Source organism: Mastomys coucha, unplaced genomic scaffold (genome assembly GCF_008632895.1).
Source record: "Mastomys coucha isolate ucsf_1 unplaced genomic scaffold, UCSF_Mcou_1 pScaffold18, whole genome shotgun sequence".
Lineage (NCBI taxonomy): Eukaryota > Metazoa > Chordata > Mammalia > Rodentia > Muridae > Mastomys > Mastomys coucha.
Window position 1 is genome coordinate 107298595 of NW_022196900.1, and position 20545 is coordinate 107319139.

Consider the following 20545-nt stretch of genomic DNA (forward strand, 5'->3'; position numbering starts at 1 on the left):
ATAGTGCTGCATAACAAACATCCCCAAACACAGGGTCTTCCAATACTAATCGTTTACTGTCAGCAGAGTGTCTGATTTATGCTTGATCGTGGCTTGGGTGCAGGCCAGACATGAGGTCAGGCTGGTCCCACAGGCTCCTCGGCTTCCTGGAGCCAGTAAGGTTGGGGGACTGTGTCCTTTAACTCAGAAAGACAGAAACACAGAGCACCAGCAACATTTCAAGACTTTACTGTTTCCTGCTTACCTCCTTATACCACTGAACAGCATAGGTCCCACGGGCAGGCTTATTGTAGGTAGGACAAGAAAGCATATTCCACCCCAGTCAGAGGGACAGCTAGCTGTGGGGGGAGGGTAGCTCCTGCTTACTGAAGAGCTTTGGAATGCTAAGCACATCTCATCTACCCAGGGTTGGGAGAGACCTGTCTGATAAGAGAGACGGCAGGGAGGATGGCATGACAGGTATTACTGTGGCTACCGCTTGGGCAAACATCATCTTATTGAAACACAAAGGCCACGCTCAGTGGGTATTATTCTATTTAACGGATGAGCAAGCAGGTAAAGACAGAATGTGTGTCTTGCTTGGACACAAGGCCAGCAGAGGCAGAATGAGGGTGACATTGTGAGAACATGCAGGGGGCAATGAGCCCAGCTGACCTGCTACCCAGGGCTGCCCGATCTGAGCATCTCTTTGCCCACTTGTCTACACCTGGGCCAGGGGCTGTATTAGGCCGCCATCTTTGACCACTCCAGCCTCTCTAGCTCTAGCCCCAGCCTTGCTTGGAGAAGGTGGCAGGGTACCAGGCATTGCCACTGGCAGCTCCTGGAAGGGTATCAGATGTAACTAATGTCAGCTCGTGATTGTTAAGGCCTTTCAGGGGGACTCCTTGTCTCTTTCCTCCTGCAGCTGGAGTGAGTTTCCCAAGAAGCCAGTGTCAGCCACCCCTCTCTTTACAAGAAAATCATCTCCATGATCGATCCTTGCAGTCAGAACACCTGAGAGCACAGAGATTTATGGCTTCTTCCATGGTTGTCTGCCTCCCGAGTAGCATCCCCCTCCACACACAGGGAACCACCGTTGCCGTTTCTCCTTGTATTGTTCTCCGGAATTATTTAATGCGCATGCAAACAAAAATGAGCACAGGCTCGCCCCTGCTCGGGTAGTTTTCAAACACATAAGCTGCCTAGTTTTACAACCTCCTCTCTCTCATTTAATCTCCACTGACAACTTTTCCATCCCCTCTCCCAACCCCCGACCGAGGAAGCGCCCCCCGTTCATTTTCAGCCACAGAGCACAGACCCGTGTAACTCACTCCCCCTGTTCCTGTGCTGATGGATGTGTGGGTCTCTGGTTCGTGGATGAGCCAGACCAGTCTTCAATGCACATCTCCTGCATTCTGCCAGGGTTGAGTTTACCCTTCACTTTGCAGGACAGGGGTGCTGAATCCAAAGGGAGGGGCGGCTATAAGTCTGCTACTGACGAACTGTCCTGCGTGGCTCAGCAGCTTACAGCCTCCAACACGTGAAACCGAGAGCCTGCTTTCCCATAGCCTCACCACCCAGATAGTGTGGCCTCTGTTTGGAGAAGCATGCTCTGTATCCCCACTCTCCCCAGGACAGAGCGCAGCATCTTTTGACAGATGCGGAGGTGGGCATAGTTCTGTCCATCTCATAGCTGTGGTCAGCGAGGGAGGATAGAAAACCGTCTCTGGCTACGGCTTCCTTAATGGAACATGACAGAGACACTTTCCTGAGGCACGCTGGGAATTTTTAAGGGGGCAGGGGCACCCCCTCAAAAGCAGAGTAGGTACCCCTTACAAGCAGCTGCTAATGGCATCTGGTCTCAGTGGAGAAGTGGGGCCACGGAGTCTTTGGCTGGCGAAGGGGCTTCATTCCCTCAGACCCCAATCGTGTCCCCAGCTCCTCCTCCATACAGAGGACTGTCACCTTGGCACGCCAATGCCTGCAAATCCTGGGGTCCCCAGGCTGGTTGCTGAGCTCAAGTGAACAGAGATCTCATTAAGCTCCGTGAAGCTCATTAAGACTGCAGACCACATTGGTGGCAAAGGAAGGTCAAGCTTCTATTCGTGGGAGTTGGTGCCTCTGGGGCCCCGTGGTGTCAACAGTCATGAAGAAGATGAAGGGGATCAAAGAGGCAGACAGCTGTGTGGCCTAAGTTCCCTAGGGCACCCAAACTGTCACCACCTCCTTTTCCCAGGCCTGTCCCTGCCCTGGGGGAGGCCCAGGTGGGAGCTAACTCTATCAGCCACCACACAGGGCCTCCAGGAAGGAAGGCAGCTAGGGAAGTCGGGCTGAGAAGATACAAATTGGGTGTTAAGAATGCCATCCTTGTAGGAGAGAGACAGTAAGCATGGCCAGAGGCCAAGGAGCACATCCACTCGCCCTCTCTGATAACCAGGCTCATCATGTGTAAACTGGAGGCTTACGGACTCTCCCACGAGGGTCACAGAGTGGCGCAGAAGCTAGTGAGCCTGAGTCAATCTCCTCCATCCTTGGCCCTCCCACACCCTCACAGCTCTCTGCAAAGGCAGAGGTCTGCCCTTAAAAGTAAATGGGCCAGGCAGAGATCTCCCCGAGTCAAGCATCGTGTGGACAGCATGCAAACGATCCAGCTCTACATTAAACGGAGTTACTGGGACGATCTCAGCAGAGGATCTTGCAGACACCAATCCTGAGATATGCTGTCAATCTGCCAGGCCCCTCCCCAACTCTCTTAACCTCTCAACACTCCACGTTGTGGTCAGTTTCATGGACCCTGAATACCTGGCTGCTCCACAAGGGGACCCCGAGGCCCTGGGTCAGAGACAGCCTGCTTCCGGAGACCTTTCCCTCAGTGACACAGCTCCCAGGGCTCCAGCGTTACCAAGTGAAGAGTGTGTTAGGCAGATCCAAGAACTGGCTTCCAGGAGTTCCAGAATTGGCCCGTAGGTCTGACTCTAGCCCGCAAACCCTCTAGTAACACTGCCTGCCTTTGCGAGGGGTTAACACCAGTCAGTAACACCCTGCCTTAGAGGCTGAGGGTGTGCGTTTAGGATACACCTGGGCTTCGGTTTGGGCTCAGGCTTTGGCTTCCTTGTATGCATCTACACCTGATAATTAGAAAAAGAACTGACTCCTGCCTGGCATGGTGACACACACCTTTAGTCCCAGCACAGAAGCAGATGGATCTCTGATTTTGTGGCCAGCCTGCTCTACAGAGCAGGTTCCAGGAGAGTCAAGGCTACACAGAGAAACCCTGTCTCAAATGGATCCCACCTCCAACAGATGAAAAAAAGCTGACTCGTGCATGTGTGTGTGTGTGTGTGTGTGTGCGCACACGTGCGTGCGCGTGTGTGTGTGCACACGTGTGCATGCGTGTGTGTGTGTGTGTGTGTGTGTGTGTGTGATGACCCTGCCTCCCAGGTATGCTGCAGCCCTGATGCCTAGTCCCCATGGACAGGAGCTTACTGGGCGGGGAGGGGGGGAAAAGGGGGGATCTCTGCAGACAACCAGGTTAGATGAAGTCATTAGGATGGGGCCAACTCCAGCACGACAGATGTCCCTCTTAGAGGAAGGCGGACATGAAATGGCAGACACACGGCGACCAGCAGATGCCCAGCAGCCAGCGGGCCTGGATCAGATCCCCTCTTTGGATTCCCAGCAGGGACAGCCATGCTGTCAGAGCTGAGGGTCTTCTGCTGCAGACATCTGTGGTGCCATCATGGCGCCTCAGGGAATGAATACCAACTCCAAGAAGAGCCTCTGTTGTGTTACATGCCAGGCAGTACCCGCCTGATTGCTTCATTTCTTCACTGTGGATGGTGGGTCTAAAGGTTTTATATTTCCTCAACAAACACTGGGCACCATGCCATCCCAGGCATAACTAGGCAAGGACACAGTGGTCTCTGTCTTGCACCCAGACCTCCCTTTCACATCTATGAGGGACCAGTGTGCTGCTGTGTGGACCACCCAGGATTCCTTCCTCACCCTCAGGGACCTGTCCTGACCCCTGAACTGTCCTGCTCAGTCTATGTACAGCTTTTTAAGACCCAAAAAAGCATAATGTCTATGCCCAGGAAGAAGTCCGGCGGCTGACACAATGCCAAGCTTTCAAAAATGCCCAACTGTGGGTTCAGATGGACCTCCTAAAGGCACAAACATCTCCTGGACCCCACCCACTTCCCACTGGAAGGTCCTGGCCTCACACGGAGCCCAAGTGCTCCCATCTTTGTACTGGACACCCTCTACACAGGTCCAATACCACCTTCTGTGTCAGGCTGCGTATGAACACTTAGTTATTTCAATTTTTAAGAACATGATGGAGCCAGTGAGGCTGAAAATGCTTGTGTTAATAGCAGCGGTCTGCAGTTTCGTCTCACTTTAATAGGGACCATCTGCCACGAGCAGGCGGCAGGCACAGCCAGTTCCTCCCCATGTGTGCAGCACCCCACCACACACCAGTCATCCACCCTCAGTCGGGTGGGGGCGCAGAGGTTTGGATCTGTAGAGATAGTTGGGCCACAACTCCAGGGAGGGATTCTGAGGTGCCCCAGAGGTTGGGGCTGGGGCTAGGACATGCATGATCCCAAGAAGTGCCTCTGTCTCTGCTGGCCTGGATCACAGAGGGTCACCAAGCACTGGCTGCATAGAGCTGGGCCGTGGGTAAGCCCCTTGTCCTGGATCTGCTGTGCTCTTCCTGCAAAGGCCCAGGGAGTCCTGTGCTATGAGGCAACTCTGGCTCTGCCCTTATCCAGCCACAGGGCAGGCCCTGCCTCCTGGTGCCTTAGTTTCCACATCTGTAGAGTGGTTGGTCCTGAAATGTCCACCCAAGCCAGTCACGAACCCTGAAGCAGTGTGAGAGGAGACCCTGGTAGGAAGCCACCTGCTTGGTGGTGACCAGATAAGGGAGGAAGGCCAGGTAGACGTCAGTGAGGGGCCCAGATAATATGGGGTGTCTGACTTCACTTCCAGTCTGAGTTGTGCCGAAGGTGGTGTGGCCCACACAGCTCCGGGTTCCAGTTCCACGAAGCTCGTGGGTGGAGCCAGTTGGAACGGGGCCAGGAAACAGAGATTCCCTGGATTGGGTCCCAGATCCCCTCATCCCCTGCTGCAAGGCAAGGCGCATGAGTCAGGGCTATAGCGTGGCCCCGCTGGGCAGGGGGATCTTGTAGCCACTGCGCAGGAGCGCAAGACAGGCACCCAGCCCAAGGGCTCCTGCCAGCAGCACGGCACCCAGGGCCTTGAGGAAGGAAGTCCTGGTCCGGGTGAAGGAACCGGGGGCCATGATGCCCAGCAGGGCGGTGCTCACGGTGAGCGTGTAGAGGATGGACACGCCTGTGTTGAGCGCCACGATCTTCCCGAACTTGGCGAATGGGGCGATGATGCAGAAGAAGAGTGGCACGGTGGCGATGACGGTGGTGAGCGCACTGGACACGATGGCCACGCCCACATGCCGGACCGCCTCCAAGGTCCTCCACTGGCGCTGAGAGCTGGCATCCTGAGACAGGAGAGAGAGAGCTGGGGCTGAGCACCATGCGGACAGCAGCGTGGGGCTTGACTGTGGGGCATGCCAGCATATACTGCTGCCCCAGGCTGCCTCTGCCTGAGAGGCTCTCATCCCATGCTGATAGGCTGCAGGACAGGCAGGTATGCATGGTGGGTCTTCAAAAATGGGAGCTCTGACTTCGGAGTTACCCTATCCTTCTAACCAAAAAGTGATTAATTACGTAGACGACTTAAATTTAGTCAGTCTTAATTTTTATCAGTCTTCACATCAAACCAGGAAAAATATGAAGCTGTGGACGTTAGCTTTAGTTGTTATCTTGATACAACCCAGAATCACCGGGGAGAAGAATCTGAGTGAGGGGTGGTTCACATTGGGTTGGGTTGTGGGGGACACAGCCTACCATGGGTGGTACCATTCCCCAGGCAGGGAATCGTGAACTGTGTGGCAGTGGATTAGTCAAGCTGAGCGCAAGCAAGAGAGTCAGCGGGTGAGTGAGCGAGCGAGCATTCAATTCCTCTCTGCTAGAGACTGAAGAAGTATGTGGCTAGATGTCTGAAGTTTTTGCCCTGATTTGTTCATAATGATGGGCTACAAAGTGGAACTCTAAGTCAAACAGACCCGTCTTCATCTGAACTGCTTTTTGTCATGGTTACTTTACCACGGCAGTAGGTATTTAACTAGACCACCCCCGCCCCCACCCCCTCCTTAGCTCCACAGCAAGCTGTGGTCTCACGACTAGAAAGACATCTCCCGCACCTTAGGCTGAGGAGCGAGAGACACACTGCAGTCTTGGGGACAGCTCCTAGGACACGGCTTGCCTGGGTGGTCACTATGGGGGTGTCCATCTGTCCTTAGAGGCCCAAGGTGGGAGCTGAGTCAGGGGCCAGGCACACACAGGGTTGCTTACCTCAGCCTGCTGTGGGGGTAGGTTCTCCCCGGCCAGCAGGTAGCCTTCTACCAGATGGACACAGTAATCCACAGAGGAGCCAACCAGGATGGAGAGGGAAATGGCCTCCACGGCACCCATCTCCCAGCCGCTCCAGTACATGATGGTCACCACGAGGCACACGATGCCTGGAAGAGGGACCGCAAGGGTATAGCCTACACTTTTCCCCACCATGTGGTCCTCGAGGGTCCCTGGGGAATGGAGACATCTGGAGTCAGGAGGGATGCTGGTGCTCAGTGGCAGAGAAGGGGAGGGAGGAGGAAGGAGGCAGGCACCGCAGCGTGCCACTCACCTACACGATGCCACAGGCACATACCTGGCTCCACTCAGGGCACACAGACAGGTAGCTTCTGTGTGTCACTGTCACACGAGGACAAGCTGAGGGTCTTTTTGTAGGGGTGAGGGTTGCAAGGAGGCCTTTGCTAAGACTGGGTGGCCAGAGACTCAGAGAAAGTCGTTGCACTGAGGATCGGACGAACCCTACCTGGCCCACTGTCCCACCAACCACACACCCACACCTGGCCTGCTGTCTCCTACCATGTGCCCTGGCTGATCCCATCCCTGGTGCATGGTCACCCTGGGCACACATACCTAGGATACTCAGGAGCACAGGCAGCAGGAGGAGGACGTGGGTGGTGAACACAGCCACTGCGGCCACACAGATGAGCAGGGAGAGGACCAGGCCATACAGGGCACTCTGCACTCCTGCAAGGTAGGAGAGGAGGGGGCTGGGGCAGGGAGGCTGCAGGATGAGGAAACTGCAGCTCCCCTTTCTCCCAGTACAGAGGTTACCAGTGTTGTACGAAGGGCCGGTCACGGCAGCTTGGCCACCCTGAGGCACGTGGCCTCCCTGCTGCAGCAGTGGACTGCACATAGATGAACTTTACTTGGAGTTCGAGGAGCTAAACATGGCCCCAGAGAGCAGTAGGCTAGCAAGGGCCATGACATACTTTTAAAAATTTATTATTGGATGTGCGCACGCACGTGCCCATGCGCCAGAGCACACGTATAGGGGTCAGAAGACTTTGTGCAGCCGGTTCTTTTCTTCCTCCATGGGATTCAGGGATTGACTTGGACTACCAGGCTTGCACTGCAAGCACTTTTATCAACAGAGCCATCTCACTGGCCTGAGTGATACTTTCCAGGTGGCCAAATTCAAGATCACACATGAAGAGATGCAACCAGCAGGAAAGGACCCGCAGATTGTCAGCGGCCACCGTGTGGGGCACAGCGAGACCACGCTGTGCTCCCGTGTGGGTAGCTGCTTCAGTGTGGCCGCCGTGTGGCACAGCGAGACCATGCTGTGCTCCTGTGTGGGTAGCTGCCTCTGTGTGGCCGCCCACCACCTGGCCCTGGGGAAGGGTGAGCTCACACTCACCTATGATCTCCATGAAGATTTGCTTCCAGTGCTCACAGGTCTGGAAGCCTCGGCGCAGGGCCGAGCCCTCCGGGAAGGTCTGCAGCTGCTGCCGGAGGAAGCTCTCCCAACGCAAGTAGTCCGAGTAGGTCTGGAACGAGGACTTGCCCTTGTACGTGGTCTGCAGGGGACACAGGCTGGTGAGGCTGGTGGGTCTGCTTTGCATCTCCTAAGGACAGCTACTCTGTGGCCACTAGTGAGGTGCCCTGTGAGGACCTGGGCGCTGAGCCATCCCATCCGCTGCCATGAGCCCCCTCGACCTAATCCTTAGAATACGCCATGCTCCCCTGTGCCACTCTCTGCCTCCTCAGGAAGCCCCTCCACGTGACCCTGAGACAGGTTAGGGTCCATCTCCTCTGAAAAGCTTCCCTTTTGTCCAAGGTGGGCCTCCTCTGGGCTCTCAAGCACCCCTCCCCCTCCCCAGCCCTCCTCACAGCTCTCAGCATATCTGGTCAGATGCCTGCCTCTGGAGGATGCATGCATACAGGGTGTTGGGCAGCCTGCTAAGCCACAGTGCATGGCCCTAAAAGGGACCTAGGGCTTTCCTCTCTGCTGCCTCACTGAGTCAGTTTGGTTATTCCTATGAAATAGTTTCAGCATGTCTGTGCACAGGTGTGTGTGTGTGTGTGCGTCTATGTGTGTGCGTGTCTGTGTGTGTGTGCATGTCTGTGTGTGTGTGTCTGTATCTGTGTGTGTGCGTCTGTGTGTGCGTGTGTGGGTGTCTGTGTGTGTGCATGTCTGTGTGTCTGTGTGTGTGTCTGTGTGTGTGTGTCTGTGTGTGTCTGTGCCTGTGCCTGTGTACCAAGGGTCAGCATGACCAGGGATGCCGTGGACTGGGGATGCTGTGGTGGATGGCTGAGATGATCAAGAACATTTTTAATTTCAAGCTGACTATGGCATCTACCTGAGAAAAGGAAGGCAGTTCCACCACACACTACAGTATGGATGGATAAACCTTGAAGGATTTGATGCCCATGGAAAGCACAGATCTGTTTGATTCCATTTGTGTGATATATTTAGTGTAGTTAAGCACACACACATGGGATTGCCAAGGGCTGGGAAGAAGGACAGGGACTTGGTGACTGACGTTTTGCAGGTGGGTGATTTCAACAGTGACAATGCGTTTTTCTTTTTTGAGACAAGGTCTCACTTCCAGACCCTGACTGGTTAGGAATTCCCTATCTAGACCAGGCTGGCCTTGAACCCCTCTGCCTTCCAAGTGCTGGGATTAAAGGGTGCATGCCACCATGCCCAGTTGGCAATGCTTTTAATATCACAAATATGGCTAAAATGTGGGGTGGCCAATCTCTGTTGTCAACTTGACTGGATTTAGAATTGACAAGGATTTGTTGAGGCACATCTCTGGATATGTTGAGGGTATTTTCAGGGAGTTAGAGAAATTGAGAGGAAAAGACCCATTTTGAATGTGAGTGGCACTATCCCACAGGCTGGGGTCCTAGATTGAATACAATGTTAAAAGGAAAGTGTTAGTAGAATGTGAACATTCTTTCTCTGCTTCCTGGCCCACCATGGCAGGAAGTACTCTGTTCTACCACAGTGTCTCTGTTGTGGTGGACTAAACTCTTCTTCCCTATTCCCAGTCAATCATTTAGGTCACAGTAATAAAATACCAACGATACAGAAAAGTGGTACCAGGAGTGGGGTTGTAGCTGTAACTAAGTCTGGCCATGCAGCTCTGAGGTCCCTAGAGGTTGTAGGAGGAATCTGAGAGAGCTTGGAGCTGTGAGCTAGAAAAACTCTAGAATGCCCTATGCAGAGCTTACTGGGGCATTTTGGTGAGATTTTGGAAGACCAGAATGCAGACAGGAATGTGGATGGTAAAGACTGTGTGCTTGATGCTTCAGATGGGAGCAAGGGACTAGAGAATTAGACTAGAGTCTAATTGAGAACAGACTAATCTATTGGGAATTAGGTTAGAGTCCATTTGTGTTATATTCTGGCAAAATAACAACAGCAAAACATTGTCTACATCTTCTCTATGTCCCTATAATGGATGATTTTAATTGTCAATTTGAAATAATCTACAATCACCTGATAAGAAGCTCTCAGTGAGGGGGTGCCTCTATCAGGTGGGCCTGGAGCATGTCTGTGGGAAGATTATCTTGATTACATTAATTGAGATAAAACTGGAGGAGGTACCATGAGATAAGACCTACTCACTGGAGGTGGCACCATTATCTCAGTAAAGAAGTTTGAACTGGGGCTGGAGAGATGGCTCAGTGGCTAAGAGCACTGATTGCTCTTCCAGAGTTCCTGAGTTCAATTCCCAGCAACCTCATGGGGGCTCACAACCATCTGTAATGGGATCAGATGCCCTCTTCTGGTGTGTCTGAAGACAGCAACGGTGTACTCAAATGAATAAATAAATCTTTTTTTAAAAAAAGGAAGTTTGAACTATATAAGTATAGGGCTGAGGAGATGGAGAGATGGCTTGATGGTTAAGAACACTTGCTGCTCTTGCAGAGGAGCTGGGTTTGACACCCAGTACCCACAAAGTGGTTCACAACCATCTGTAAGTACAGTTCCAGGGCATCTGATGCCTCTTCTGGCCCCTGTGGGCACTGAATACTTGTGATGTATAGACATACATACTAGGAAAATGCCATATACACAAAATAAATAAATTAATAATAAAAAATAAATTTAATAAAAATAAAATTAATAAATAAATAAATTAATAAATAATAATAATAACAATAAATTTTTAAGGAGTGGAAAGCTAAGCACAAGCATGCATGCAGTCATTGTTCTCAGCTTCCTGACTACAAGTGCAGGTTGACCAGATGTCTCAAGCTCTTGTCATTGTGACTTCCTTATTAAGATGGGCTGTGACCTGGGATTGTGAGCTAAAGTAAACCCTTTCTCTCTTGAGTTGCTTTTGTCAGGGTATTTTACAGCAGTGTGCAGGACAGCTTTATGTCAACTTGTCACAGGCTTGAGGGCATTTTCTTAATTATCGGGGGAGGGTCCAGCCCATTGTGGGTGGTGCCATCCCTGATATGGTGGTTCTGGGTTCTCTAAGAAAGCAGGCTGAGCAATCCACGGAGAGCAAGCCAGGAGGCAGCACCCCTCCATGGCCTCTGCGTCAGTTCCTGCCCTGCTTGAGTTCCTGTTCTGACTTTCTTCCGTTATGAACAGTGATGTGACACTGTAAGCCAGGAAAGTCCTTTCTTCCCTAACTTGCTTTTTGGTTTTGGTGTTATGTTGCAGCAACACAAACTCTGAGTAGGACAAACAGCCCCTGGAAATGACTTCACATTGTGTTCTGGCCTCAGGAGACGTGGTCTCCAGTCTCTGCTACATCCTCTTCTCCCTGGAAATGACTTCACATTGTTTCCTGGCCTCAGGAGACATGGTCTCCACTCTCTGCTACATCCTCTTTTCCACAATGGACTGAACCCTCTGAAACCGTGAGCTGGGATGTCTTTTCTTTTATAAGTTGTTTCCTTCTTTCCTTTTTTTTTTTGGTATCAGCAATGAAAAACCAATTAATATAGATACTAAGTCTTATAGAGTGTTTTACCAAAAATATAAAAAGCAACTTGGACTCAGCCTGGGATCGTCCTCACTGGGTTAGGGATCTCTAGTCCACCTGACCTGGACCAGAGGTATCACGGTCTCTTCCACAAGTAACACTGACCATGGGAGACTGTGCCAGGGGCCTGAGAACAGACACTTGACAAAACTTGTCACCTGGTCTCTATTTCTGCCACTCCCAGAAAGGTGTGTTATCTCCATAACAGCGAGACTGGGCAAGAGAAGGCTTTAAAGAAAACTACAGTCAAAGATGATTGTAGGTGCTGGGAATTGAACCCAGGACCTTTGAAAGAGAAGCTAGTGCTCTTCACTGCTGAGCCATCTCTCCAGCAATTTTTGTTTGTTTGTTTTGTTTTTGTGTGGGTTTTTTTTTTGCTTTTTTGTTTTTTGTTGTTGTTTTTGTTTTTTTTGTTTTTGGAGATAGGGTTTCTCTGTATAGCCCTGGCTGTCCTGGAACTCAGTCCGTAGACCAGGCTGGCCTTGAATGCGCCTGCCTCTGCCTCCCAAGTGCTGGGATTAAAGGCGCACGCCACCACTGCCCAGCTTGTTTTTGTTTTTTTAAGATAGGGTTTCTCTGTGTATCCCTGGCTGTCCTGGAACTCGCTCTGTAGTCCAGATTGGCCTTGAACCCAGAGATCTGCCTGCCTCTACCTCCTGAGTGATGGGATTAAATGTGTGCGCTACCACTGCCCAGCTAGGAAAAGGTTTTTAAATCTTGTTTTGTAGGTAGAGAATATGAGGCCAGAGGGAACTGGGGATCTGATCCACGAGGTCAATCAATCACACCAAGATCAGGCAAAGGTTGGACCCCTGGTTTCTACATGGAGGCAACAGGACATCTTGTCAAACCTAAGAGACTACAGTGTCAGGTCTCGGCCAGGTCAGGGGATACGCCTGTAAGTATAAGCCTGTGCATGTTTGTGCACACGTGTTCCTGTGCCTCCTTTGGCCGAGCCAGGGAGCATGAAGATGACAGTGGCGAGTCTCCTGGCCCTCCTTTATCCCTACAGGTGTTAGAAAGGATGAAGATGTGCAGTTGGATTGGGTGGTGCCTGACACTGCCAACTGCTAGCTATGGCCTCAGGCCAAAGCCTGGATATCTTTCTCTAGTCTGGGCTGAGGGACAGAGGGACAGGAGTGGATGGGGACATGTCTTCAAGATAAACATACTACATAGGGCTCCCAGGCTCACCGACTCAAAGGCCATGGAGATCCACTGCACACGGCCCTCTTTAACACCAACTGCCCCATGGGATAGCTGCCCTGGCAGCAGGTTGGGCTCTGGCAGCTCCTTGCACTCGGGGTGTAACATCTGCAGGAAGGAAGAGATGCTGTATCCTGTAGGGAGAAAGAGCAAGAGGAGGCCGCAGCAGGAAAAGCCGTCAGTCCCGCGCATCGCACCTGGGTGCACACATTCACCTGCCTCTCAAGCTTCCAATGTGTTTGCAAACACCAGGCAGGGTCATTGAGAGACCTACAACCCGTACTTGCCACTGAGGTGGAAAGAGGCATTTTGGATCACTGCAGTCAAGTAGCCTTTGGACCACCCATTTGCTCTCCATTCTGGAAGAGCTCCCCCTGGAGGCATACCTACCTATACATTTCACTAGCACCCACCCCCTCCCACACTCCCCACCCCCCCACCGGCAGCATTCTCTTGTGAGAATGCTTGTTCTTGTTGGAGAACATTTGTACAGAGCTGTGGGTGCCTAATGGGCACACCCCAGTACAGAGACCCAAACTCTAGGCGTATATTATCTAGCGCTATCAAGCGGACTGGGACCTCACATGGTCCCCAGCCATGACTGCACATACCTGATGGCAAGCACTGGGCCCCGCCTGGCTTCACCAGCTCCAAGTTGCTCGCGATGGCCTTGCAGAGGCGACACAGATGCCCGATCTCTTTGAAGAGGTCAAAGCTGCTGTCGTAGACGACGCTACCCTTTCCCAAGGAGACACACCGGCCCGGGCACTCAGTGAGTTGCGGACTCAGTCCCAGGCTCCCCTCCCCATGGTGGGGGACAGACCCTGCAGCAGCTCCCTTGTCCTGTGTTACCACCATGTCACACCCACATGTGGATACCCATGACTCCCTTTGGCTCCTCTGCTCCGGTAATAGTTTTCCTCGCAGCCCCCTGCCCCCACCTCCGTTTCTCCTCTCAACTGGATTTAAGGCTTTTCTCCCTTGCTTTTGGCCAGCTCTATCTCGCTTGCCTGCCTGTCTGCTCTTCAGGCTCCCACCCCTGCTCTCAATGTGGACAGTAGCCTTCTGACTGGAAAGACAAGCCTCATCTTCCTTTTGTTCCTTGACAGGCTGTACCTGCCATGGCTGTGCCCAGCCTGGATATGACCTCTAGTGACTCTGTAAGTACACCTATCAGGCTTTTCAGTCACTCACGGTCAGTGATGTCAACATACAGAGTCCACCCCAGAGGAGGACAGGCCTCACACAGGGTTCCTCTCATCTGTTCTAAGCCCCCCATGAAGACGAGGCAGGTGGTGTGGGTCCCCAGATGTACCCACATTCCTGAGTAATTCTCAGTCAGTTCTCTCCCTCCAGGGGAACAATGCTCCCTCAGCGGCCTATGGAGGTTCTGTGTGGGCTGGAGGAGCTGTGTAGGAGTCAAGAGTGTATGTGAGGGACCGGACTGCCAGGCCACGCACACGTGCCTGTTCTCAGGTTCCTGTTGCAGCTGTGACCATCCACATCTGCCCAAAGTGGCCGTACCGGGTCCCCGATAACATGGTTGTCCATCTGCTGGGTGCGGTTGAGGCCGATGATGCCAAACACCACGAAGACCATGGCTCCTGTATCCACCAGTGGCCGCACTGCAGGCTTCCCACAGCCTGTGTTCACACAAGGGTTGAAGCCAAAGGTGGCAGAGATGTGGGCCTTGGGCACTGCAGGAACGGGGAGTGGTGTCAGAGCCAACACTGAGTGTGGGCCCAGGCTTCTGAGGCTTCCCCTTGACCCTCGCCCACCCCCAGGAATGTGCCGCAAGTACCTTTGTCACTAGGCACATAGAAGAAGCCTTTGGTGGGCCCATCAGGGCTGGAGCTGAGCAAGCACCCAGGCGGTGCCACACACAGGCGCCCGTGGAAGGGGGGCTTATGAGACTGAGCAAAGTACAGCTTCCTGTGGAGGCAGGGAGGGTAGGCAATGTCAGGGGAGGTGAGGCAAGGAGGTTACTTCAGGGGCCAGGGAGGGTGAGCTCTCCCCCAGCACAAGGGCACATGGTGCCTAAGGCTGGGGTCTAGGGGCTTGTTTTAGTTCTGCCTCTGCCAAGACCAACCTGACCCTGATCAAGCCTCTTCCCTCTGGCTCTCAGTCTCTTGCCCTGGCACAAGAGGGGAGGAAGCACAAGTGTTCACTTTTAAAACTGTCCCTCAGAGTTCAGGAAGGACCTAGGGCAAGGCTCAGTGTGCCTCACCTACAGCCCATTGACCTACTGACCCATTGACCCATTGAACCTGAGGAGTCAAGGCGCACTGAGTTTGCCATTGGCTGCTAGTTCTTCTAGACTGCTCATCCAGGGAATCGCCAGGCCCCAGGCCATGGCTGTATGTATCGTGCAAAGCCTGACCCTGGGCTCAGGAGCAGAAAGTCTCCCCTGAGACAGGAATGCTTAGGTGGGAAGGACCCAGCTAGAGCCACCTCACTGCCCGCTGCCTCCCCTCATCATCCCTCTAATTCAAGTGGAATCAGCCTGCTGGGGTCTGAATGCCCTGAAATGAGTTCCTTGTCAGACCATGGTCTCCAGGTAGCACACGCAGTGTAGACCTGGATTGAGATGCCTTCCTGAAGTGGGAGCTGAGCTGTTCCTGCTCATGAGTGTGACTCCCAGTCTTCCAGGAAGCTGCTGCCATCTGGTAGCTGCCTCTCCCAGGGAGGCGCTCATTACCCCATCCTGCCCCTAGAATGCTGACACATAGCCCCATGGGTATTTGTAAAATGAATGGCTGGATACTTGGACCAAGGCAGCCCTACATGATAAATAAGGCTACATTCATAACTCGAGGGCGTAAAGCCTGGGACAAGACTGCACTGGGAACTTGGGACCCCATGAGGTGGAGAATGGAGCTCTCGTTCAGCAAGAATGAGTCACTTGCTGCATTCCAGGGGGTAGAGATGGGAAATAAAGCAGAAACTACAATAGACACAACCTATGCCACTCCCTAACAATCGAGAAAAGGGGCGCTGGAAGCCACCTGCTTATTAAGAGTGAGTGAGAGCCTTGGACAGGAAGTGTGGGCACACATTCATCCAGCCAGCAGAGACCTACTGAGAGCCTGTCAGGTGACAAACACCACACGAAGTGCTGCCTGAAGGATCCCTGAGAGTGACCTGAAGGGCACAGTGCTGGGGCTAGAGTGGTCACATGCTGGACCCACATGACTGCCGGCAGCAACTGGGGACAGAAACAGCACAGGTGCTACATGGAGAGTCTGAGTGGGGTGATGTGGGTTGGGGCAGGGGCTCTGTATAGGGACAACCTCTCCTGGGAGGTGGCATGAGGCTAGAAACTTGAATGCAGACGCATACGGCTCCAGGACATGAGGAGAAAGTTCTGTGTATAGAGGGTAGCTGCCAAGGCCATGAGGTAGATCCAGATGGCCATAGCGACCCTGCAGGGCTGACAGGAAAAGTGGCAAACTGGAGTGGGGCTCGTGGGCCGGTCATCTCTGCCAGTGTCCCCACTCCTAGAGAGAGAGGTGAAGCGAAGCCGCGGCGGTCTGGGCGCCACATCTGCACAGCTCTTACCGAGTGTGCTCTTGCTCCTTGGTGGCCACGTAAAAGCTGAAGTCAAACTTCCAGCCCCTCCGGGCGTCACAGGCCAAGGCCGTCACCATCCACTTGCGGGAGGGGCTCGCCGCCTGGAGCAGCCCTACTGTAGACATACAAGCGGTCAGCTTCTTGGTGAAGTCACCAAAAGGCGCTCTATACACCTAAGCAGTGGGTTGACAGAGACAAGACACGTGACTCGGGGAGGCTGCCTCGGCCTGCCTGGCCTCAAGGTCTGTCCCCTCCCTCCGTGACCTATCTCCCACCCAGTCCTGGTTCCCAGAGCTCAGAGGCTTAGATTTGAACTTGAAAGTGGGCACCTTCTCCTCTCTCCCTTCATCCCCTTTCTCTCTGAACCTCATTTCTTTTCTAACGGGCTAGCCTTAACTACTGACTTGACACAACCAGAAGTCATCTGTGAAGAGTTTAAGTGAAGGACTGTCTACACTGGGTCGGCCTGTGGGCACGCCCATGGAAGATGTCTCAAGTTAACTGATGTGGGAAGAGCCAGCCCCCTGCGGGCACCCTTCCTCATTCAGAGGCTCCTGAACTGTCTAAGAATCGAGACATAGAGCTGGCACAAGCAAGTGAACATGAACGTGTTTATTTCTCTCTGTTCTTTACTGTGGGTGTGATGGGACTAGATGTTTGAAGTTCTTGCCTCAATTTCCCCACAATGATGAACTGTGACCTAGAATTAACTATAAGCTGAAGTACATCTCTTTTTCTCCTAAGTTGCTTTTCATCAGGGTTATTTTTTTTTGTTTTTTGTCTTTTTTTTTTTGTTTTTTGTTTTTTGTTATCATAGCAAGAGAAAAACTAAGATACTAGGTGTCTTCTTGGGACAGGCTCTATGCCTAGATCTAAGGACCGAGCCTAGGCAGGATGGGCAAGGCCTTGCCCTTGTGGAGCTAGCAGTGGGGATGGTGTCAGATTCCGGCTGGGCCAGAGTCAGTCAGACAGGACCATCAGGGAAGAGAAGTGGGGGATTGGGGGGGAGGGGAAGGGCATCCTGAGAAGGGAGGCCGGGTAGGGCTGTTGAGGGAGGAGTGGCATTTGTGGCAGGGAGGCCAGGTAGGTTCCTCTGTGCCAGTCATCTAGATGGCAGGAAGAATTAAAGGAACAGGAATGATCCTGTTGAGGGGACACTGAATCTGGGCATGGCCACGGGAGGCTGTCTCTTTGTCATGGGATGAACTACAGGCTGTCACAGTGGAGAGTTACTGCACTCTACTGTTACCTGGTACAGAGCTCTTCCTTCCCTGTACAACCAACATTGTCTTTTAAATCCCCATTTCATAGATCGGGAAACCAAGGCTCAGAGAGACTGAACCACCTGCCCAACGACATCCAGGTCACACAAGGCAGAGAGCTAGGACTCAAACCCAGCTGTCTGCAGACCCCCGCCGCACATCTGACTGCTATGGCAGGCCTTCATGTGCCCGGAACAGCTCCATCCTCACGGGCCCTGCCCCCTGCCTACTGGCCAGCATCCACCAGTGTGGCACCGATGGCCCCTCCTCAGCACCTAGCTACGTGACAGCCTGAGCTCACCTGGAAGGATGGCACCTCTCCATCTCCAGGGGACACAGCTTGCCAGGGCGCTGGTAGGCTGGCATTGAGGGAAAGCCGGTAGACAGCTGGGCGGCCTTTGCTCTTCACTTTGGAGATGTACACGGTGCTCATGGACTCTGAGTATAAGCAAGGGACGGAAGAGGAGAGGAGGGTGACTGCAGCCGCCTCAGGATGTGACAGAAGCCTACCTTAGCTCTGTCGCCCGAGGAGATGAGTGCTGGTCTTAGGCTCATCCTCGGGGACAGTTGATGCTGTCCCTCCGTACTAGGAAGGGTCCGTAGGAAGGATGGTGGGAGATGATGGTCATGGGTGGGATGGTGGAGAGTGATGGTGGCAGGTGACGATGACAGGGCGGGGTAGTTAGTGTCAGGCGGTGGGAGGTAGTAGCGGTCACAGACGGAGTCACACCCATGATGGTGAAGATACCAGCAATGGAGTAGGGTAGTGTGACGGTGGCAGGGACAAACGTAAATGCCCACTGGGGTTACCTCCCCTCGTAAACTTGTCCCAGCAACCTTTCTAATGGAGACCCTAGGAGAGGTGAGCCAAGGCTCAGGACACCCCCATGCTGACTCTCAGGATGGTGACCAGGGGCAGGCACTTGGAGGCTGCGGTTGATAGAAGCCTGGAGTTCTAGTCAGGGTGGGCAGCTGAGGTGACGTGAGGGTTCTGAAGTATACATATGCTGTCCCTTAGCTGATCCAAGGACACAGGCTCTTGTTCCCACGAAAGTACAGGCTCTTGATGTGACCCGCTTTCCACGTAGAGTCAGACACGAGAGTACCAGCTCCACTCCACTCACCCTGTGTAGTGGTCTCAGGCCGGCTGGCCCAGGAAACCCCGGAACCTCGCTTCCTCTTCTCCAGGGATGTTCTAACATTGTTCTGCAGGTTGTGGGGTTTCTCCTGGAACAGACCTGCCCCCCCCCCCACCGCCCCACTGAGTCAGCAATATGAGATCCTCTCTGGCCACGCCTGGGAGGCAAGGAGGATAGGCCAGGCTCTATGAAGGGCCAGAGGCTGGAGGGAGTGGACATCAGTGGTCTGAAGGAAACTCAGCAAAATCAAGGAACACATCAAATGTTTACTAGGTCTCCATCTGGAGTGAGATGTGCAGCAATGTCCCCTGTGCCTGGCTTTCCCAGTTCTATCGGGTGAGGGTAAGGTTGGGCAATGGCCTGCCTTGTCGTAGGCTACAGGTGAAGTGTTTGTCTAACCGAGAGAAACATCACACTTTAAAATAGCAGTCCTCAGAGCCATCCCGAAGCAGTGGTTAGCAACCTCATCGGCAGAGGGGAAAGCTGTGGTTTTGAGAACCAGGGACTGCAGGGACCAGGGAGTGAGGGGCATCCAGGAGAAGCCGCCTTCTTGGCTGCCACAGCAGAGGTCTCCATGAAAAGGGGTTCAGAGTGCATACAGGTACAGGGGTGAGGCGGCACTCCTGCAGATGGCTGCTCTGGTGTCTGCCCTGCTGGGAAGTAGGGGTGGCAGGGGACAGGTAGGGGGTCTCTGGGAGTGTGTGCTGTGAACAGGTAGAGCCCCAGTGGAGACCTGGGGGCTGAGCTACGGCTCTGGGTACCTGTCAGAGCTCCAGCCTGTTATCATGCATTCAGCTCCTGCCATGGCCAAGGGGAGGCTGGGTTAATGGGAACAACGCCCTGATTAAGCGAAGGCAATTACAGCCGTGGCAGTGGGGCTGCTCTCCCGGGCTGCAGGCATCCAGTCCAGTTAGGTAGGCCTTGTCTCTTTTCCCTTCTACCCACAGGACCAGAGTGGCTTGACCCTTGTCCACCCTTGCTCTACCCCCACTCTCCCTGCCCTAAGGACTTAGACCAAACACCTTGAAAGCCAGTACCTCCCCGCCCCCACATCTTGGTCCTCTTAATACTTGCCCTGTCGGCATCCTACAGGTATTAAATCACCCCCAAACTGTGACTCCTTAGCTCCTCCATGACTCTTGTAGAGATGGTGCCAGCCTCCTGCCCATCTCCATCTGGTCCACTAACCCTAACCCCCCCAGAACCCTGATCCACCTATCAACAGACTAGTCTCAGCTCCCGCAACCCTCCCCTCAGTCTTGGCTCTGCCCTTCCCTCTCACCGCCACAGCCCTCGGCCTAGAACCCTCTCCTTCCTTGTCTCTGCCAACCTGGCCTGACTGACCTTCTCCCTCTCCTTTGGGTCTAACCTACTCTTCCCCTCCCCAGCTCTATTTGTTTGATGACTCTCATGTTTTAAAAAGTATCTGCTTAGACACCTCCTCCAGGCAGCCTTCCAGGGTATTCATGCCCACAGAGCACCTGATCTTTCCTCCACAAAGGCTCCCATCTGCTACTATAATAGCGTGTCCCTGACTCTGTAGTGTGGAGCCCCTGAGCCCAGGATGTCCCACCTTCCCACTCACTGCACTTCTGCAGTCTCTCAGGCCAACAGTGGGCTCAGCCGCCACAGGAATCGGGCTCAGCTGGCGGGGATCCTCACCTGAGCAGGTGATGCAGGATATTCCCTCAGCACTCAGGTTGTACTTGAGGTCCAGTAGCACCTGAATGTTGGTGTCTGGCCGGAAGAGCAGTGGGGCCCGGCTGGCGGGGCGGAGTCGGCTGGCAAACACCAGCGACAGGATAAGGATGGAGGCGAAAAGCCCTGCGAGGAAGTGCCGTGTGAGAGTATGCCCTGTGAAAGATCTGAGGCTGGCACCCCACCCTGGCAGAATGGTTGTCAGTGTGGAGGGCAGGGGGCGGGAGGAGAAGGAGATGGAGGAGGGG

At 53.5% G+C, this 20545-nt stretch overlaps 1 protein-coding gene across 2 annotated transcripts in view; it reads right to left on the reverse strand.

Moving 5' to 3' along the window:
• Nucleotides 1–4339: 4339 nt before the first annotated feature.
• Disp3 (dispatched RND transporter family member 3) overlaps nucleotides 4340–20545 on the reverse strand; it is a 51128-nt gene continuing 34922 nt past the window's right edge. For both annotated transcript variants that reach the window (XM_031379456.1, XM_031379455.1), the window contains exons 10-21: nucleotides 20262–20423; nucleotides 18585–18698; nucleotides 17762–17898; nucleotides 16187–16371; nucleotides 14430–14560; nucleotides 14153–14325; nucleotides 13240–13366; nucleotides 12617–12762; nucleotides 7828–7987; nucleotides 7041–7154; nucleotides 6411–6577; nucleotides 4340–5494 (exon numbers count right to left, since the gene is read on the reverse strand). In XM_031379456.1, coding sequence (XP_031235316.1) covers nucleotides 5132–5494; nucleotides 6411–6577; nucleotides 7041–7154; nucleotides 7828–7987; nucleotides 12617–12762; nucleotides 13240–13366; nucleotides 14153–14325; nucleotides 14430–14560; nucleotides 16187–16371; nucleotides 17762–17898; nucleotides 18585–18698; nucleotides 20262–20423 — 1979 coding nt within the window. In that variant the 3' untranslated portion in view covers nucleotides 4340–5131. The remainder of the gene's footprint in view (nucleotides 5495–6410; nucleotides 6578–7040; nucleotides 7155–7827; nucleotides 7988–12616; nucleotides 12763–13239; nucleotides 13367–14152; nucleotides 14326–14429; nucleotides 14561–16186; nucleotides 16372–17761; nucleotides 17899–18584; nucleotides 18699–20261; nucleotides 20424–20545) is intronic.